At 39.0% G+C, this 22,952-nt stretch overlaps 1 protein-coding gene across 1 annotated transcript in view; it reads right to left on the bottom strand.

Moving 5' to 3' along the window:
• The window catches only part of nxn (nucleoredoxin), a gene marked incomplete at its 5' end in the record, with an annotated part of 79,712 nt that extends 60,918 nt beyond the window's left edge, over positions 1 to 18,794 (bottom strand). The window contains 1 exon segment of the mRNA NM_001142200.1: positions 18,456 to 18,794. Within this exon segment, the coding sequence (NP_001135672.1) occupies positions 18,456 to 18,752 (297 nt within the window).
• Between the last annotated feature and the right edge of the window lie 4,158 nt (positions 18,795 to 22,952).

The raw sequence follows: 22,952 nt of genomic DNA, 5'->3' as shown, positions 1-22,952 counted from the left end.
TGAATTACTTAATTAAAATTGAGTCTATGAGAGATGACCTTCCTGTAATTAGGAGCTTTCTGGATAACAGGTTTCGAATTTCATATCTGTATTCTAAAATGTGATGGGTAAAAAAGATCACAGTATGTTCTTGGCTATTATGCACAATTTTGGCATGAGTATTATTGCTTTTTATATAACCCCTAGAACACATTGCCAAGTGTTCTGCATTGCTGTTAAGTCCAGACAAATATACAGTGCATTGATGAGCAAAAACAGTGGTATGAGTAAAAACACAGTAAAAAGGACGTGTACTTGGCAAAAGATGCCATTAACAGACGTTATCCACTAAATGTCATCACTATATATTTAAATAAATGAGCATTTAATGCAAAAGCCAGTTTGCAACAAACAAATAAGCCAGGTCACCTGCTGCTTTAACTTGCCAGGTGGCCAGCTCCTCCATAACACAGTGGACCCAGCAAGACTGAACTGTTCTCTCTTCTAAATTCTACTTTAGCACAGCTAAATGAAGAGAGACCTACATTGTGTGACAGTAATTTGCAGCTCTGCCTAAAGCAGTAATTTGCAGCTCTGCTCAAACTCCACATCCTTTCTTCATTTTTATTTAAATAAAATCATTTAAATATGTTGTCTGTCTGAAAACTTGGATTCTGGGCGCTGGGCAGCCACATGCCAAAAATAAAGCACTGAATAAACACAGCAAGGAATTTGAACTAACCGACAGAGAAGAGGTGATAAAATGCTGGAAAGCCACACAACTTGCTGCTACACAAAATCCCAAATGGGCTTGTTTCTATAATTATTTGCCCAAGAAATTCTGTCGCCAGAAACTCCACAGATTATGTAAAGCCCTTATTTGGAGAAAGTTATTCAAGGGGCCTAAAGCAGATATAAACAGTTCTGGAAAACTGCAGGTTACCAAGTCTGGTGAAAGAAAAAACATGAGGCTGATCAATGTACTGTACAGAGAACAAGGCAGGAATTTCTCACTCATCAGATGGCTTTTTCTTCCTAATGTGTTTGTACAACATCTGTATGTAAACAATTTGTTTTGAACAATTAGTTAAGATTTTTAGCCTCTGCTAAAAATATAAGGGACAAAAAGGGACTGCCATATTCACTGTATTGTATTTGCTACCTATTTTTTCAATTAGCATAGCATTTAGCATTTCTGCCAATACACGAAATTAAAACAATCTGCCTAATGTTTTTATGACATAAGATTCTTTTATATTCCACAGACTTCCAATGATGGAAAATACATTTGTTACACTGCAAAATCACTGTAAGTATTCACCAGAACAGTAAGGAAGTTTATAAATTCAAAAATGAGCAATTACAAGACTGGGAGTTTTAGAAGCCTAAGTTACAAAGTAAAAACAAAGTGTGTAATGCATTCCTGACGTGAAGCTTTTAGCTGAAGGGTTTCAGAGAGCCTATCCTTTGAGCATAGGATTCTGTTTTCATATTCATGGGGATCCAGAGGGATTCTGAATCAGGAAGCTGACATCAACTAATTTTACTCATTGTAAAATTCATCTCTAGGGAACATGAAGGATGCCAGCCATGTAATACATCTCATGGCACTGTCACTTTGCTTTATGTTCCTACTAAACTTGGCTTTCCAGTGGAGCCTCAATCCACACTAGGCTGCCTCAACAGAGCCACATTATGAAGGGGAAATCTGATTAAATATATTTACTGAAAACTATATTATGATTTAAAAAAAGTGATAGGGAAGCAGGCTGAAAGGCAGACACATTTGTTTTAATGGATACTGATGATACATCTATAAAATAAAAAAACATTTTTTTTTAAAAAAAAAAGCACTTGCATGGCAGGCATATACCCAGCATTAAGAAGGTCCAATCAGGCTACAGGTAAAAGCACCGCAGAACCAAACTTAGCACCTTTGTAAAACCCCTAGACATAAGTTTTATTTCCATTTTTATCTGTTATTTTATATAGTGCCTACATATTTCTAAGACACTTTTATTAATCACAAATCACACACAGTAGGATGAGATCGTTTCAGATAGACAGTACTAGTCATTTTGGGGTGAAAATGGCATATTGAATCTCAGCACCTTAAAAAGCCCCTATGAGCATGTTTTGCCTTTTGCACATTTCCACAAACAAACATGTTTATCTTTATACTGGATTACATTTTGTTCTACATTTAAAGAGTGGAGACTTTGGGCAATATTCAGTTCCACGAGAAAGACTTATCCCATGGTTTATTACATAAAAACTCTGAAGTCTGGAACTGAATTAGGAAATTCAAAGATTAAAACTCAATCTAGCCCTTTGTTCTTAAGGTCAATGACACACTGAGCTACTTGTAACCAGCTACTTGTCGTGGCTACAAAATAGACAATACTGATAACTGTCTCTACGTGTGTTTTAGCAAGACAATTTTCAGTATTGTCTATGACAGGGTATTTTCTGGTATTTTTTTGCCGCAACCAATAACTGGCTACACGTAGCTTATATTTCATAGCCCTAAAAAGCGATGCGCCAAATCCCAACTCTTTCCTGAAGGATTTGGCCAAATCCCACACTGAATCCATCCTAATTTGTATATTGCAAATTTAAAAGGGAAAAACAGTGAACACAGCAGCCAGACATTTGAATTCAGCAGAATCTGAATCCTCTTATTGAACACATAGTAGATGGTGTTTTTTTAAGGAGTAGGTCACCTTTTTTCATGCATTTTTGGGTGGGACAGATTCCCTCATCACTATACATTACCACACAAGCTGCCACAGTGAAGGGAACCACCGATTCACCTTGGTCTTCCAATATATATAATAAAGAAAAATGTTCTTTGATCAGGAGAGTAGGAAATAAACATAAAAAATGCAAGAAGCTGAGGACCAAAGTTCTTGGCAGCAAGGCACTGTAATCCCCATGTTTTAACCCTTGTTCATTAATTTAAGTTTCTGTTTGTAATATAAGTCTAAAGTATGACTTAACTTTCTAATGTTATATAAATGAAATACTATAATGATGAAAAAGGAAAAAATGTAATAGTTAATTTAAAAGTAATTACCTGTTTACTTGCATCTCTCAAGCCCACGGGGGTTAGTGTAGAAACACTCTATGTCTAATATATTAAACTGCATCCTGTATAAAATATATGCATATCTTTATATACTGTAGAGCTACTTCTAAAAGCTTTTTTAAAAGCATTATTAGTACAGTGCTAGAGAGTTCTCTCTTTTCAGAAACCAGCTTCTTGAGAAATTTTTTACTGTTTGTCAGATTTGTTGGGCATGTATAAAATCATTCAATTTGACAGCCTAGTTGTGGCTGGACTGCAAAACTGTTAAAATGGGCAGAAAAGAAAAAATGTAAACAGGATATCAACAGATAAGAGTGAATTTACAAAAGCTGCTCATCTCTAACAATCTAAGCTGCCACGCATACAGAGCTAGGATAAATTGAAAGATCTCAGGTTTATACTCTGTGTTCCTATACAACATTATGCTCAAAAACATAGAAAGATTAACTCTTATAATGTCTATCCAATATACTCACCAGAAATAGTGAGTGCAATGTTAACAACAAATGTTCAGAGTGGATATCTGTCTCTATAGATATAGACTTACAAGGCAGACTTACTGAACCAGTTAAAAATTGTTGCCGTGCTGTGGAACATATGTATGTACAGTTTTCAAAACACTACTATATTTATTTTCCACTAAACTGTAGATTACCTGATAGCATGTGTCCTTTACCCAGCACATTATTAAAAACATAGGTGTGGGTGGATATTAAAAAAATGTATTATATTTTTATCTTTTAAAATCATTATAGGGTCATAGATAACATGGCTATTATTCAAACCAGAGGGTCTAATAGTATGGTGGCCTAGTTGGAACTGATTAGACATTTTAATATATGCACATAAACTAGATCATGTTCCTGCATGTATTATGGACTGGTTCCTAAAGACTCCAGTGAGTTCTGGTTATGCCTTTGTTAAAAATTTAAAGACAGTATACACCCCTTTTCAACATGAGCTCAATGGATAGGGCTTGTACTGTACATACTTTTTGCATTTTGATTTAAGTTAGAAATATCTTTTTTTTTTTGGCTCTAAATAAGAAAATGAATCCCGTTTAACTTCAGCACTTCCTGTCACTTCCTAATACAAAGGAATGTCAAAGCTGATAAAACTAATTACCAGTCCACTGAGAAGCCCCTAAGGCTAATGTCCCACAAAGAGATTAGTCGCTGCGATTTTTAAAAAGCAACAAGTCGTTTGTCTTTTCCTAACAAGCAATTACTAGAGATTTCAACACGGGAGAGATTCTATTTCCCAAAAGCCAGCACTTTGTAATTCCCAGCATTTTGCTTTTAGCGATTCCAATAGTTTTGAATGGCAATGCTTTCTTTGTAACACCGCTCAAAAAAGGGTCCCACAGCAATTCGGAGCAATATGCGATTCAAAGTAGTATCATCAGTTTAGGTAATAGAGATTTATATCGTTCTTTATTTAGAGACAAAACAAGCAACTTGTTGCTGGAACCCTAATCTCTATGTGGGACATGCCTAAAGGTCCCCATACACGGGCAGATTGTAGCTGCCGATATCGGTCCCATGGACCGATTCAGCAGCTTATCTGCCCGTGTAGGGGCCTGGCCGACCGATATCTGGCCTGAAATTGGGCAGATCTCGATCGGCCAGGTTAGAAAATTTCGTCTGATCGGGGATCGCATCGGCTCGTTGATGCGGTCCCCAAACCGACTGCCCGTTGCCGCCAGTATAATTCGATCGTTTTTTTTTTTTTAAACTACACGCTCCCCGATATCGCCCACCCGTAGGTGGGGGTATCGGGTGCAGATAGGATTTATTTAAATTAAAACAACAGGCAGAATGTAATTTCAACACAAGTCCTATTTATTGTGAGCATTTAGCATAACAGGATGTTAGATCATAGATTCCATACATTTTCTGCCATCCCTTAAACCAGTTACATTAGGAATCCAAAAGTTCATTCAAAAGAAATAAAATGCTTTATGTGTACTATAATTTTGACATCTTATCACTTAGAGACGCATATAAAATTATCCCTTTGTCTTCCACAAATTGAATTCACCCCAGCTCTCTCTTTATCATGTGCTGTTCTATTTATCGGTGTATGCAGAACACTCAATATCTGCAGTTTCTTACTTTGCCTTCTCAAAGCCTAAAAGCAAACAGCTGGGGCACACTAATTAAAACCATAATGTTGCATTACATGTCAGTACAAGATATTTCATTTAAAATAAAATATAGAGCACAAAAGATTTCCTGTGGCTTAGCTGCTCTGCTGCAAGAGGCTGTGCCACAAACCTATGTTAAAACTAAGACTTAATAAAAGATTCCAGAAAAGGGCAGGCTGTAATATTTCTAGCTATCATTTGTGCAGCAGAAATTATATTCTTCACACCTAACAAACTACCAGTGGAGAAGCTTCTTGTGTCATTTGCTTTCTTAGGATTCTTAGGGCTATGGCAGACTTGAGAGGTGGCATAATGCTTCCCCCATTCAGTCCCCAATTTTATTCTTATGGGCATTGATAAATACACTTCTAAAAATTCCACAGGAATGAGTAGAAAGTAAGCAAATAGTTCAACACTATATTCTTGCCTATTTTATGTAAAGCCAATGGAATAACTTTCCTTCACCCCTTTGTTGCGACTGTTTTGCCTTACAGATAAACAAAAGTCGTTTATATAAGTTGATTATTTGTGCACTCAGAATCAACTCCTTGCAAGTACCAATTGCCTGTACTCCCCCACTACCCACTATACTAGTACCTGCCTATATAACAAGCAGGGGTGTAGGGGAAAAAGCAGGATAGGCACAGTGACAAGGTACAGAACGGTCAGGGTTGACAGGCAGAAGAGGTACGTGACTGGCGCTACCCCCCCACCACTGTTGTGCCCTAGGCAAGTGCCTCTTCTGCCTACCTCTAGTTCCAGCCCTGTTTCTACTGCAAGGAATCTGTAATTACAGGTTCATAGGGCAGCACTATGACATTTGTATATTAAAAGAGAACTTGTTTTATCCTCAAGCAATGGAAAAAGATGGTGTGAACGGTACTAAATCAGCAAAATTGATTTTAAAGAAAACTTTACAAGAATCAACATTATAACTGTAATAATGATATTCTATGGATGTATTCATATTTCATATAATGCTGTCCTAATTTGTTCATACAAATGATTGTGGAATACAAAAACACTTCCCTGCTATTCAGTATTTGTTATAATTGTGAGCATTCGCATCGCAGGCATTCATAATATACAAGAAGAGCAGTACCTGCATGTAGTAAATGCTAGTAAGCATAAAAGACAGATCAAAGCAAATGTATATGTTTGGTTATCTATATAATTTTCTATGGGGTATTTGTTGCATGTGTGTGCATTCGCATCTCAGACCTTCATATTATACATTTAAGGGCATATTTATTATAGTATGTAAGCAACCAATTAGACCATTTGTGTGGATGTGTAGATGTCAGTTAAATTCTAATTGCTGATTGGTTGCTATGGGCAGCATCACTGATGATGTTGGCTTACACACTATAATAAATATGCAATACCTGCATGTAGTAACTGCTAGTAAGCAAAAAAGACAGATCAAAGCAAATATATATGTTTTGTTGCTAAGCATCAACACTGCTGACAATCTGCACCTAAATAATGCAGGCAATATGCTTTAATGTAACAAAATCCAAAAGAGTCCCCAGCTAAAACCAAAGGTTTTTTCCCTTAAATATGTAATTTAATATATCTAAAAACATTTTCTGAAGACCCACCTGTTTGAAGACTCATATCCTCTGTCTCACTGAGCACTGTGAGCGTGACTTCCTGACTACTGAATGCTGTGGATATATTTCACTTAATATATAAGGTTTCATGTGCTCCTGATTCCTTCAGAACATAAGTTAATTTGAGAAAAGCATCTTCTTACTTGCTTCAAGTTCCTAATTTTCCTTGTTGCATAATACTTTAGGATTTTGTGCTAAAACAGAACTAGAACAGCTACAATATATATATATATATATATATATATATATATATATATATATATATATATATATATATATATATATATATATATATATATATATATATATATATATATATATATAATGATGTATCATACAGCCCCAGTAAATCACTGGTCAACCAAGTATCAGGCAGCAACCTGCTTTGCAGAGTGATGCATTTAGTAATTTTGTGCTATATAATTACATGCTGTGCAAGGCACTTTCTGAACTTGGCTGTGTGGGACTCCCTGAGGATGCAAACAAAAAGCCTTTAGGTCACAAATTAGGTTTTATTATTTTTGCTAGTAATCAAAAATCACTTTAATAAATTGCTCCGATACAAGTGAAAGATTTAAAGGAGAAAGAAAGGTAAAAACTAAGTAAGCTTTATCAGGAAGGTCTATGTAAATACAGCCAGAAGCACTCACAGAGCCACTGCACTCAGTTCTCTCAAGATTTGTTGTGTCTGCTTTCCTCTGGCAGAGACACGCAGCTCTCTCCTCTCTCCCCTCTCCTGCTCCCCCCTCCCTCACGAATGTTAAGAACTCCCTCCCCCCCTTAGGAATGTGAATCTGAGCTGACTAATAGGGGGAGATCCGCTCCGAGCATATTTACGCTGTTTTTTTCGCGCTTTCGCGACTTTTTCGTACACTTTCGCGAAAGATTCTGATGCTGTTTACAATCGTTCCGTATGAAAATTTTGTGACTTTCGGATCGCCAATACGATATTATCGTGACTAATACAATTTTTTCGTAAGCATTTTTGTGAAATTTGCGATCTTCAGAAATTATCGTATCCAATCCAAATTTTTCCCATTCGGGATTAGAACTCGTGTTTTAATGAATCGGCCCCATAGTCTTACAAACTGAGCATGTACACTTGGTCTGGGTCTCGCTGCAGGAACAATGCATTTTTCTTCTTGTTTGGCTTCTGATCATCTGAATGGGAGAAAATGCCTGCATCTTGAGATTAACTCTTTATTAGCCTTTCCTTCTCCTTTAAAGAAAAGTTGAAACAGGCAAAAGTAATTTTACAGTATATCTAGGGGATCTTCAGATTAATGAAAGTTACCATTACATTGTTATTGCTGTTTTTTATTTTTGCATTTTTCATTTTGTGAGAATATGGAAAATATTTCCATATGTAAATATTCACCACTACAATTCCCAATTTCCCTTGGCACTGCCGAGTTGTCACTATTATACTAAAACATGGGGTGCCACAAACAGCCACTGTCATGTCCCATTTGTACTGAGAGTGCACTTTTGGACTGTACCAGAACCAGTGAGGTCCCACATTTCCTATTGAAGTGAAAAGGCTGAATTGGAGGTTATTGGTGCTTCTCTGAAGTCTGAAAATACAATGGCAGAGAGTACTCCCAGTCTGCTTTGTTATTCTCGTACATTCAAGCCAGATGACAGTGCAGGTCTGTGGAATTTCCCCACCAGTTGAAATATGCTGACAGTGTATATACCTTCTGTACCAAACCATTTGTTTATATCTACAATTCTGGAGTACAATATGGTCATGTGAAGACAAACTGCACCTTTATAAGCATTAAAGGGTTTATGATGATGAAAAAAAAAGATGGTTTTTTTTCAGCCTATCAAATCTTTCCCCCATACCAATCAGGTCATTACTAAATCAGTTTTACCAAAAGAGATGTCAGGTTTAAAAGGTATTAGGGGGGTGGATCTTAGATTAATGGCACCAAGGTATTGATATTGGCACATTACTATAAAAAAAGGCAATGTATCACCATCACTTTAACTTGAAAGAACAAAAGAAAAACAAACAGAAAAAAAGGAAAACCAAAGGGAAATAAATGAAACAATGCATAAGTCCATAAAAACACATGGTCATAAAATCACAATTTGTTACAGCTGAGAGTAAAGAATCCCCAATCTGTCTGGTAATGATGGAAAAACCATTTGCTCTATTTAACAAACCCTCTGATTCCTGCTCGACTCAGCTCAGTTGTTATAAAACAGTAGCTAGACAAGACACCAATTCTGAAAAAAGTAATTGGGTAAAACCAAGGCTGATTGGGCAATTTTCAGTAATGGTGATTTCTTCCAATTCAAGTCAAATAAAGGACAAAGAATGCAATTTAGGGGAAGTTTTCCAGTCAGCTTTTCCAAGCATTTCAGAGAATGTGAGCCTAGTAGCCATTTTTAATTTCTACATATGAATGTAAACATGCATAAGGAAAGTTTGGAGCTGCTATGTGCTTACACTTCAATGTCTTTTTAGGGAAGTAAAAAGCTTTTAAACCCAAAAAAATAAGGGAATAAGCAGACTCATCACATAAAATCTGAAAGAAATGTTATTTTACAGCAGGTTCAGGGCATATAAAGTTGTCAATGATTATTTCTTTTTAGCATAGTAGAAACTGGTAAATACTCAAATAAGACCATGCAATATTATAATACATAGTATATTGTGATACAAAGTATAATACAAAGAAATGCACAGTAGTGTTATTATACCTGTAAGCTGGGGATTTCACATTCTTAGCTCTGAGATATTATAAACTGCAGCAAGACACACCATTTTGAGCTGAGGATACTGGCACTGTAATTCACAAGACCAGGGTTGTCATCTTCTTTGGAAAAAAAAATTCCAGCCTTGCTGTATCTGATATAATCCCTATTTATAACAATGACATCAAGCATCATGTTTATTAGATGGGCTGGTACCATGTTTATTAGTTGGGCTGGTAAAATACCAGACAGGTTGCAACCTGACAAAACACCTGAAGGTCATGGGATTAATAAAAATAAAGTCACAACAACTCAACAGCGTTATTAGCCCAGTGCAACCATATTATTATATGCTAGCAAAAATGTTACATGGTTTTTTGTTTTTATTATAAATGTCAGTCTCTGGACCACTTTAAAGAGCTGCTAGCTAGCCATCTGTTGTGGTCTTTACCCAACACAGAAGAAGCCAAATGGCTGCACTACAAAGTCCAAAGCAGACAGCTGCTTCCAGGACAAGTAACACAGTGTTCACGAATAGAACAGGTCAATCTCAAGTCAACCAAATAAATGGATGTTCCATCATGAAAGCTGCATATTTTATAGTTCCCATACTGCAGATGGCAAACGGCAAGTCCCTTAAAAAGTTATCAGCTACTAATGACTTTCCACTGAATTACTTGGAAGGTTAGAAACAGCAAATTATGCAGAAATTAAACTTTAATAATACCTATTTAGCGCATATATGTTTAGAAACATTTTAGCACAATTTTTTTTAAAGGCAATGAACATCGAAAAGAATGTTAATAGAATGCTGTAGAAAACATGTTGAAACAAATACCATGCAATAGCTGACTCCCTACAGTCATTATAAGGGTAACTACAGTAACGTCAAAAATCCCTGTCAGGCATCATGGAATGTTACTAATCATGTGCTTCTGGGACCACCTCCATCCCTGTCCTAGAACACTTGTTCCCCTGCCCTCAGGCTTGACCAAGAAAGCATTCTTTATAGCTATCACACAAACAGCACAGGTGGATTTATCTGTTAGAGCCTTCCATTTACTTAAACAACTAGTAACACAATAAAATTAAAAAGTTTAATAAATATAATATAGCATCACCCTGCATTGTTAAAAAACGTTTGCTTTAGAAACACTATTACAGTTTTTATTAACAAGCCACTGTATACCATAGAGACAGCTATTCAAGATGTAATTGGGCTACAGGACACAGATTTACATAACAGATAAGCCTGTCGGGGTGAGGCATACACAGGCTGCTGAATCACTCTGAAGGACCCAAATCGCCAGCTAAAATCTGCATGTGTATGGCCACCTTCATTTCTCAGTCTATTGTAGGGCACCCAGATCACTTGAATATTCAAGGACACATCTAAAAATCCAGCTAGTAGGGTTGAACTGAATGCAATTTTTAATGCAATCAGTGCTGCCCAGCAACATGTATTTATTAGACATGTCCCTGAATATTCAAGTTATCTGGTCACCCTGGTTTACTGCAAATCACTCCTCTGCTATAATCCGCTTTCTAGTGTGTGTGCACCCAGAGACAGTGTCGGCATGCGTGCAGATACACAGAGCAGAGCCAAAATGCGTGAAGAGTCTTGCCCATATGGCAGTAGCCTTAAACAGGTGGATAAATAGGGGTCAAACATCATTCATAGCAGTTTTATCTATAGACAGAAACCTTAAAGGAGAAGGAAAGGCTAAGTCACTTGGGGGTGCCAAAATGTTAGGCACCCCCAAGTGACTTAGATCGCTGACCTTTTACCCCGGGCTGGTGCCCCTGTACGGAGAGAACAGCACCAGCCCGGGGTACCTGCAGCGATCGCTTCCTCCTTCCTTTTCGCATGCGCCGGCCGACGGATTTCGCCAGCAGAAGAAAAAGGAAGGAGGAAGCGCTTCCTACAGGTACCCTGGGCTGGTGCTTTTTTCTCCTAACAGGGGCACCAGCCCAGGGTACAAGGTAAGCGATCTAAGTCACTTGGGGGTGCCTAACATTTTGGCACCCCCAAGTGACTTAGCCTTTCCTTCCCCTTTAAGGTTACATTGTGCAGGTGTATGGCCAAGTTTGCCAGTGTCAACACTCCAGTAAGTCCTTACATACTGAAATTTTGCTGCAGATATGGTTCCCTTGAAAGAATTTGCCATCCACCTGAGTAAATGGTCCTTCCACTGGATAAGTCTGCCTGCCTGCCTGCATCCAGAATATTGATTACTGCCCCATTATGACTTATGTGTTAATTCAGGCTGGCAAGCTCTACCACAGGTAAGAAGGCTGCAGCTTGCATGAAGCAGCAAAAGGCAAAGTCTCCTAAAGGAAACAAAGAAGGATTATGACAATAGCAGCAAAGCCATGCAGAACTATAAGCCTCATTTATGAATGAAGAGCAATGTATAAAGTGCAAATTTAAAATGCAAATCACCATGTTCTTTACCCAGCACTTTTTCCCAGAATTTCAGTGTAATTGTAGGTATTCTGCTGCAACTTGCTTACAATAGTTTTAAGTGGTTTGGAAATCGGTTTTGGGAAATCACACGCAAGTTGTGGACACAAGGGCAGATTTATTAAAATTCTAATTTGTGTTATGTTTGTGGATTTTTCTACCATGAAATGAAAAAAGCAGAAATGTTGACTTATTTATTAAAAGATGTGTATTGAATGAATCCGTATTAAAAAAAAACTCGAAATCCTTGTTTTTGTACGAATTTTTTTTACAAATGAAAAAGAAAACAAGAAAACCTGTTTTCGAAAAATTAGTAATATACACAATTTTATGTAAGTATGATTCAGGGAAATGAAAAAAATTCAAACAGTCCACAGTCTTTCCCCAGATCTTGTTTGGCATCCAGTTTACCAATTTCAAGTGTGTTGTGGTTATTGACTGCACATATTTTTCTGTTCAGACTTTTTAGTAAATGTCAGACATTTGTGAAAATTAGTTTATTAAAATTTTTAAAAAGATAAAAATTAGAAAAGTTAGAGTTTTAGTAAATCTGCCCCTTAGGGTACAGCAGGGATCACCAACTTTTTATACCTGTGAGCCACATTCAAATAGAAAAAGTTTTGGAGAGCACAAAACATGAAACACAATAATGAAAAAACTTCCTAGAGGTGCCAATGAGAGCTGTAAATAGCTATTCAATAGCCCCAATGTTGACTGGAAGTCTACAGAAGGTTCTGTTTGGCAATTACACCTGGTTTTATGCAACCAAAGCTTGCCTGCTAACCAGAAATTCAAAAATAAGCACCTGCTTTGAAGCCACTGGGAGCAACATCCAAAGGATTGGCGAGCAACATGTTGCTCACGAGCCACTGGGGGACCACTGGGGTACAGGGTATTCTCATGCAGGAGCAGAACTGAAGCTTGCAAAGAAATAAGGCATGAACATTTAAAGGAGACATATTGGATAAATTGGAAAAATCCTAATATTGTAGGCAATTATGAATAATATACGGTGCTGGTTTCCCTTTGTGCTTAAAATTAATCCTATCGGTAAAAATGGCCCCTTTGTTGGAGCTCCCTATAGATCCTCTCTCTTCTCGGACCATGTTTGAAATGAAGGCATGTCCTAACGGTCCCTGCCAGAAGCACAATAGGAGGGGGATAGCCAATCACAGCTCTGCAGTCACACAAGCATAGACAGGCTTCAGTTCCCTATCAGGTCAGCCTAGCTGCTGCAGGAAGTGGAACAGATGGGCTGGACTTGGTTTGGTGGAATTTCTCAATAAATCAGCCTGAAACACAACTTTTTTAAGTACAATCCTTCTATATCTAGAGGAGTATAATCAGTGTTGGACTGGGACCCCAAGGGCCCACCAGAAAACCTTATACCATAGGCCCCCTCTCCAAACTATTTTTCCCTCTTTCCTCGCCCAACCTCTTTATTCTCCTAGTCTCTTTTATTTACTGTACATGCTAGCATCTATTCTTCCATCTATTTCTCCTCTTCATTTCCATTTAGAAATAGGTAATGACCATATAGCAGGCCATTTGGTAAAGGGCAGGAGGGCCCACTGACACCTGGGCCCACCGGGAGATTTCCTGGTATCCTGGTGGGCCAGTCCGACACTGAGTATAATTCACTGGTACATTCTTAATTTTTATAGGATATGTCTCTTTTAACAGCTGCTACAAAACAAATTCCATTACAGAGACTGCCATTCAGCACATTTTGCCATACACAAGAAACAGTTTAGCAATGTAAAAGTGGGAGTACAACTGTGTGACTGCAGTAGTCAAGGGAGCATGGTGGCAAGGAATAAAACACTATAGTATCAGCAAGAGAGTTTTGGTGCCTTTTAGGCATTGTATATTATGTAATGTATAGTGCTTATAATCTCCAGGGACATTTTTCACTATTATTAACACTGACATTATCAGAGCTTTTAGTCCTCAGCTGCAGAAAGAGAAGTGTTCTGTAGCTGTATCCTAACATAACATGTATTAAATCACCAGTTGCTATGGAAATGTGTATCAGGGGTTTCTGTGCTGTATGAGGCTGTTACACAGATTTTGGTTCAGAGGTGGACAGCAACCTTGGCATCCAGATGGCCGAAGCTATTCAGACTTTATTGTCCCACTAGATGAAGAGTCACACATTTGGAATTCCTGAATTATACATGAAGTACATGCACAACATAACCATAATGTCATTGTGAAAAATCAGCTCCTTACTGAACACCTTTGCCTGCAATCATAGCAACAATACAGTGTTATAATACATTTTGCTAGAAAAAAAATATATATTTATTATTATCTCTGAGTTTAGTTGGAGACCTAGATCCTGCTTTAGTTACAGCTCCCCATGCCTTGATCTCTCAGCATTCCAATTAAAAATGGATTGTGGGTATAATCTAGCAAGCAATGCATTTCTGTCTCCTGATACACATTCCTGCTATTGTTCTGCTTTGCATTCCATTGTAACCAGCATTTGAATCCATGGGTTTATATACTCCGTGGAATAAAACAAGACACTGGTGCACTTATTCTAAGGAATCTGCAAAGCAAATATATTCATGGGCAATTTTCTACCGCAAGTACAAATTGCAACCGTTTAGTCTTCATCTTATACCAAAGAGAAAAAGCAAACCACTTGTGGTTTAACGTAACATATTATTATTTAAAGTAGCAATATCTGTCCTTTAAAGTGTGAGATACAATTTCCCTTGTGTGTGATGCCAGATAGTGAAAAATAATGGCACTAACAAAATCCTGCCTTATTCTGTATAGATACTGATACAAAAAAAAATATGTGATATTATTTTTGTATACTTTTATGCTCTCTGAAGCTGGCCATACATGCACAGATTTTACCGTGCAAAAAGTAGTCTCATGAGTGGGCTCCAAATTATTGTCCTGATCATTTTCTTTATTTTTACAACAGGCTATGTATGAAATAACTTGGTTTCACATATTTATTTGTTGCTGTTTCCAATGCAAACAGAGGGGAAATGACTCAGTGATATGCTCACAATCAGGTAAATGCAGGGGAAAAATGCAGCGATCAAAGTTCTCCTTAACAAAATTAAGGCAACTAAATCAGCCAGTGCGTTTTTTTCTAAAAGGTCAGTAACTCTGAAAAATCCCATTGACCTAAAACGGAATAGTCATTCATTATTATAATTGTGTTGCTTATCTTCTATTCATCACTCAGTCAGTAACTAAAGCAATGCCTGGTTACGAGGATTAGTAACACTAGCTGCAATCAATCACTGCTCTAGGGTGAACTAGTTCAAGGGTTAATGCCCTAGCCAGGTGGCTTCTCTAGTCAAATGCATTTGTGCTTTGGGTTCCCTCCATCCTTATGCCTTTTGTGTAGCGAAACAGAGCCTACTGACAAGACACAAAACTAGTGACAGTAACCCAGAGCACAGCACCTGATAACAGAGGACCTAAATGCACCTAAGGAGGCTTCTCATCCTTTTGAAAATAATGATGTCACACAAACAAGACACGGGGCCATAAAAATGCTTAGCAGGGCCACATCTGGCCTGCAGGCCTTCTGTAAGAGCTGGTCTACATTACACTAAACTTTATTTCACAATATGCCTCTTGTAGTTATCTATAGTTACAGTAGACTATATATTCTTATACTAATTAATATTATTATTTATATTATAGCGAGAGAGAGATCATTGCATCAACTCCAGGAAAAAAAACTAAACAGAGTTTTTGTATTAATTACACTGGATTTTCAGCTCTGAAATCTGACATTAGATCATCTGTCACAGATTTGGAATTTCTACCCTGTCTAGTTGGCCTCCTGAATGTAAACTAAGGTAATTTGTGTTGTGGTAACCAGTCCCATATCTTTTTCACTGTACCTTCATATCTCATACTGAATCAACTGTTCTTTGTAAAGCACTCAACCCCCCTTTTTAGGAATTCCTAAGTAGGTCTGATTTTCAGCTCTGAAGTGGTCAGCTTCATCTTTCAAGTGAGTTTGATGTTTCTTACATGATATTCCACAAGAATATGAAGAATTTCTCACCTTGGGGTTATCTCCCATGCAGTGATTCCAAAAGCCAACAAACCCCCCAGCCTGTAACTTATCAAAAACCTTATGTGGACAGTACACAGCTGTTTGATGTCAACAACACAGGGTTATTGTGGGCACATCCCAGAAAAAAAAGACTGCCTTATCACACAGATTCAATGTTACCAACACTAGCATGGCAGTCCTACTAGTCCTTCAAGCCCCCAAACAGTTGTTCCAATTGCTGTTTAGGGTGGGCCACCAAAATACATGCTAAGAAGAAGTTTCCTCTTAGAAATGAGAATAAAACATATAAGCCAATACATACATAACCCCTTTCATGCTGACTTGTGTGCTGCATTTTTGGCAACCAGCCTGCCAACAACTAAGTACATATATTTCCCAGGGCAAAGTTACGCTAAGGGGCTGATTTACTTACCCACGAACGGGTCGAATGGAGTCCGATTGCGTTTTTTTCGTAATGATCGGTACTTTGCGATTTTTTCGTATGTTTTGCGATTTTTTCGGATTCTTTACGAATTTTTCGGATCCAATACGATTTTTGCGTAAAAACGCGAGTTTTCCTATCCATTACGAAAGTTGCGTAAAAAGTTGCGCATTTTGCGTAGCGTTAAAACTTACGCGAAAAGTTGCGCATTTTTCGTAGCGTTAAGTTTTAACGCTACGAAAAATGCGCAACTTTTCGCGTAAGTTTTAACGCTACGAAAAATGCGCAACTTTTTACGCAACTTTCGTAATGGATACGAAAAACTCGCGTTTTTACGCAAAAATCGTATTGGTAACGAAAAATTCGTACAGAATCCGAAAAAATCGCAAAACATACGAAAAAGTCGCAAAATGTTCGTTTTCAAGTCGGAACTTTTCCAATTCGGGTCGGATTCGTGGGTTAGTAAATCAGCCCCTAAATGTGTTGCCTACCAATGTGCTTTTTCCGAAGCATCCTTAACTTGTTAAGAAAGACATCAGAGAAAGGGATAAAGGAACAATTAAATGTTGCCTGTTTGTAAACATTTAAAGCACATTTCCAATATTTATAAACATTCTAAGCACCTTTCCAATATATATTAATTACACATTTTGAAAGGGTTAACATTATTTGTATATTTGTCTGCTATTAAAAACAGTATCTGTCTGTCCCTTCCTATTCTTTACCCTGGTGGATCTGTCATATGAAAGAATGTAGGGGAAAAAAAGCCAGCTGATGCATGTGGGGTTGACTTCTGATACATTGTTTTAACACACAGAACCAGCAGTGCAGAAAAGGACAGAAAAAGCTATTTTTAATTTCAATTCCCTTTATAAACAACTTTAAAACATGTAATGTATATTGGACAGTTGCTAAGAATTACATTTGGCAAAATGTTACTTGAACTGCAAAGTTCCCTTACAGATTAATCAGGGTCCCATCCAGAAAACGTTGAGAAACACTGAAGTGATTGTGCGTGTGACTGTGCATTTAAGAATTCACCTCACAAAAATTGACTTGATGCGACTATATGAGGATTGGCCTGTCAAACTGAAACTCAGATGGCCATTGAAATATGACAAAATGTGTTTATGGTAAATAAGGGGGGGTTGTTAACAATTATTTTGATGTAATTGGCTTCTGATTATGGCTACTATTTCATATTCAGTCAATTTTGATGGATACATTCAAATGCTTTATATACAGGCACACCAGTATTGCCAAAAACAGCAGAAATTACACAGGTTGTGTGGTACAAAGGAAATACAAGGCTTTGATTAAACACTTGCACAAAGCAAATTCGCTGTGGACTGTCACAGTTTCTGCAATAGCAACCATAAGCATAGCCAGGCTTACAGATTTACCATGATATTATGGGAAATTTTAAACAAATATACAACATATTTAATCAACAAACTGGTATTTAGACTAAAACAGAAATAACAGTGCCTTTGTGAAACAATACACATTTAAGCTTTTTTAGACAGGTTTAAGACATCAGCGAATAGGTGGTTGAAACAGAATTGGTCCAGCAAAGTCCATTAACAGGTGGCAATGTATTATTTTAGAAACTTGGGCAGCGATATCAAATGTGTTATTTTTGGAGCCATTGTCAACTGTGCCACAATCACTGTGCCTGACAGAAAGGAGGCAAATGGGAACACTGCATCCATGAATTAAAGAATGGCCATGGCTAGACAGAAACACTGCTGCCCAACCCGTAGAACCGACCCCTTTACCAATGCCACCCCCACCCCCGCGTTTTTGCCGAACTACAACTATAAGGGGATGCAGGAAGGATGCTCCAATCTGTAGTTCAACACCTAAGAATCACAAGCTATTCTTATTCTTATTATATGCTGATTGGAGTTCAGTGAAGGCAATGTATCAGCACTGTCAGGGTCACGCAAGACCCTCCGCCCGCCCCTGCCCTGCTCACCTTTCTGTGCTTCTCTTGGTATGGTAGTGCCAGCCAAGGCATGTCCTTGAGAAACAGCTGCCATTTCTTCTGGTCGGGGTCGGAGGAGACGAAGACGATCTCCAGACGGTCCCGAGTTTTGCAGTAGAAGTCGCTCAGGCCAGGCAGCAGTTGCAGGCACGGAGCGCTCATCCCGCAGCCGAACAGCAACCCGATTAAAGACACCCTGGAGCCCAGAGCCTGCACATCCACTTCCTCCCGCTCCGAATTCATCAGCTTCTCTCCCAGCAGCTCCACCAGCAGCCCGGGGCCCGACATGCTGCTCGGCCTGGCCCCCCCGCCGCTCTTCTGTGCGCTGGCTCGGCCTCACAGAAAGGAGCACCCCGGCGCCCGGGAGGGGATGATCGGCGTGCGCTGCTAAAGCTGCACTGAGCCTATTGGCTGCGGGACTGGGAGCCGGCTGCACATGGGCACAGACACACGGGGGTGGAGACCGGCGCCTCTCTCAGGCCGACACTGCCACCTGGGTGCCAGCGCATTGCCGTGCCACCTACGCCTTATTCACTTCTCTCACTCTATCAGAAGCTTGTGGCACACTGGCAAGTTTCTTTTTTTATACTTAAAAAACATAACTATTTTCCTGTGTAGAGTCCTGGCAGTGAATGACGTCTTGCTGCAGCAGCGATAAAAGGGAACTTCGCCTTCAAATGTAAATTTTATTGTGATGTAGACAATGCTATTCTAAGGCAATTTGCAGCTGGACTTCATTTATTTACTTTTTTAAATTATCTAAGATTTTGCTCTGCTGAGGGGGGTTTACTAAAACTCGTTTTTTTTTCGGATTTATATTTGTTTGAAACTAAGAAAAAGCTAATTTGCAACAATGACATTTATCAAAAGAACTATAGGTGAGTGACTGGGGCCAGTTCCCATGGACGGAACTAGGGGAAGGCAGAAGAAGCAGCTGCCTAATGCTCAACAATTGGGGGCACCAGGCTGGAGCCTATCCTGCCTACCCCTATTCCATGCTTCTTAGTCATTGCCCCTGCCGCTTGTCATTACGTGGTAGGGGCAATGAGCTATCGCATCGCACCCCCTCCCTTGTGCCAAAGCACACGCAGGGGAAGGTGCAGGGGCGAGGTGGCCAATCGCGTTGCCTAGGACTTCCAGTCAGCTTGGCCCGCCCCTGCCAGTTCCAGAGGCAGGGCCGCCATCAGATATCACGGGGCCCCTCACAACAAAATTTTCTGGGCCCCCCTCCCACAGGGCCACTCCCCCAATGGCCCCTCCCATCAGTACAAAGGACACATAGACATGAGACATTGGTAGCCAGCAGTGCCCCCTAATACATTTGTTATATTCTGCACACTGCAATAAATGTATAATAAATATTTTTGTATATATGCTTATAAGTTTTTGTTGTTACTTTAGCTCCAAAAGAAACACAACATATGGAGATATATGGTTCACCTTAAGGTTTACTTTTAGCATGCTATAGATTTGCCTGTTTCTTTATTATTTGTTTTTTATAGTTTTTGAATTATTTGCCTTCTTCTTCTGAATCTTTTTAAGCATTTAAATAGGGATCACTGATCCCAGCAGCCAATAACTGTTACTCTGTGAGGATACAATTTTATTGTGATTGTTACATTTTATGATTGATCTATTTCTTTACCCCCCGTCCTATTCATATTCCAGTCTTTCTTTCAAACCACTGCCTGGTTGCTAGGCTAAATTGGACCTTAGCAACCAGATAGCTTCTAAATTTGCAAACTAAATATTAAAAAAATGAAGACTAATTTTAAGTTGTCAAGAATAGTACTCCACTGATCATACTAAAAGATAACCTAAAGATAAATTCTCCCTTTAACTGGCACTAACAGTCAGTATTGCTAGGGCCACCCTGTTTTCTCACCCTGGCTCACAGAATATTAGCTGTGATAATTTCTGTGCACTGTAAAACTGTCACTAAATAAATTGTATCCCCCCCCCCAAGTGCACCCAAATATTATAATTATATTTGCCTACTGTTCCTACAACTCCCAGCACGCTCACCCAACCCCCAACAGGGACTGAAGATTGCTATTGGCACACAGAATATGCATATAGTATGGGTGTTACCACTGCAATACAAAATAACAATGAGGCTATGGTTCCATTGGAGAATTTATTATACACGCAAAATATTTACAAAATGAAATGTTTTAATACATTTCAGCATAGGACCTGGCAGATATATATGTATAGCATGGACTGACATTGCCCCTACCCCAACCCCACCGGCATCTTCTTTGGCTCCTCCTGCGGCGGCTCCTCCTTCAGCGGTAGTGGTAGCGGCGACTCCTCTGCACTTCTGACTGAATAGGGCCAAAGACAGGCCCTTTTATAAGGTTGCGCCCCGTGCGTACTAACGTCGCACGTACGCACTGGGCGCGACCAATCGGATTACTGACAGGGCCCGGAAATGATTAAAGGGGGCCCGAGCTACAAAGAAAACTGTAGCTCGGCCGGGCCCCCTTTAAAAGTGAAAATGGTCCGGGCCCGGGACGACTGTCCCCCCTGTGCCCCCCTGATGGCGGCCCTGTCCAGAGGAGTAAGAGAGGGATGAGAGAGATAAAAGTGGGAATGAATGACTAAAAGAAAGGAAATGTAGGGACAGAGGAGACTACAAGGAGAGGACGAGGACAAGTAAAAGATTCATAAGGAGGAAGTGAAGTGGGCTAGTGGATGTAGTTGTGGTAAAGGCCAGAAATGGGAAGGGGGACAATGTTAAAAAAGGCATGGAATGTGTAGAAAATTAGGTAGGCTGTAGATAGTGAAGCATAATGAGAAAACAGAATGAAGAATGGGGAATGGGGATCAGAAGAGTTTAAGTGTAGAGAAGAGTAATGGGAAAAATAAACAACAAAAATGGCAAAATAATGTGGCTAGGTTTAGAAGGAAACATGACAAAAACAGAACAAAAGGAAAAGTAACACTGTAAAGTGAAGTGAAATTAAAAAGAAAAAGGACAGACAGGAAGGGAACAGAATGGTGAAGAGACCATTGGATAACAAAGTGATGGGATGGCTTTTTATCAAGGGAGAAAATACCAGGATCACTGTTGATCCAGGAACTGGTCTACTTGCCCTCTTAGTGTCAGGGAGGAATATTTCTGAGGCAAATTGGAAAGGCTTTAGATGGGGTTTTCTCCTTCCTCTGGATCAGCTAGCAGTCATGCAGGTTTCACTTAGACCAAAAGATTGATTGTGTGTGTTTTTTCAACCTAAATTACTATGTTTATATATAATTATGGATTTTTAATGCTGATGCATTGGGATTGGAGGGATTGCAGAACTATCTCATGATAATATAATATTGCCATCTAACCAGCAGAAAAGGTATCAATGCAGTAAGAGATATTTGATTTGAAACAATGCCAGTGCAGTCACTGCATGGCTTTCCCTTCAACAGGTTACACAGTGCTCCTGGCATACAGCTCCACATACCTTGCTTTTTGGCAGGGGAGATAGGCAGTGCTTGGGGAGATGCTAGAATCTCAAATGTTATAATATGCTTTGAGTGCCTCTTCTAACTGCTTCTTACTATACAGTAGTTTTTGATGCCTAGTATTCGCTGTCTCTTACTGCTTGTGGTGCTGTGTATTCACTTGGTGTGCCAGTGCCCTTTGCTTCTTACTATATAATGTTCTGTATAGTGCTTGGGGTGCCATAACTTCTCTATATTATGTCCTTAGGGGATCAGTACCCACTGCTTCTCTGTATATAATGTCGTTGGGGTACCCCACAGCCTCTACATGTAATGTATTTTGGGTGCCAGAATTAATTTCCTCTCACAGCATAATGCGCTTGTAGCACTTGCATTCACAGTGTAAATTGTACTTGTGGTGTCAATACCCCCTTCCAGCGCCTCTCACTATATAATGTGCTTACAGTCCTAGTTCCTGCTGCCATGTGCTGACTGCTCTTACCATATATATGATGATGCAATTAACCAATTCTGTGTTGATATAATGTGCTGGGGAAGACAATTGCAATGTTTCCATGGCAGTGAGTGCTGCTAAAATATGCAACAAATCAACGTTATCCTGATAGCCATGAATTTATTACGTCTTATGCAGCATCAGCCATATATGCCGAAATGCAACCCTCTTTGAACAAAAACTAAACTCACAAAACTCTCTCTCAAACTTTATCAAAAGTAAGAAACTAAAACTTATTTACCTGGTATATAGCTCTCTTGTTCCATCAATTTCTATTTTAAAGCAGAAATGTAGTAAATGGTGCCGGGTCATGTGTTGGGTTACCAGACTAAGTAAATGTTGCCCTCACTGCTACAGTTTAGTTTTCCTGAAAATTTGGTTAATTTGGTGGAGTCCAAAATTTGGTTAAAGTGGATGGAGTCCAAAGGGTGTGACCACAAAAAGTGGGCCTGTAGAGACAGAATGTCTGTGCATCATCACTCAGTACCAAAATATCCATAAAGAGGTACTGTGCTGATTGCAATGTAAAATGCAAC

This window comes from Xenopus tropicalis, chromosome 2, assembly GCF_000004195.4.
Source record: "Xenopus tropicalis strain Nigerian chromosome 2, UCB_Xtro_10.0, whole genome shotgun sequence".
Taxonomy (NCBI): domain Eukaryota; kingdom Metazoa; phylum Chordata; class Amphibia; order Anura; family Pipidae; genus Xenopus; species Xenopus tropicalis.
The sequence above is the reverse complement of the archived record's forward strand: the minus strand, read 5'-3'. Positions and strand labels throughout refer to the sequence as shown.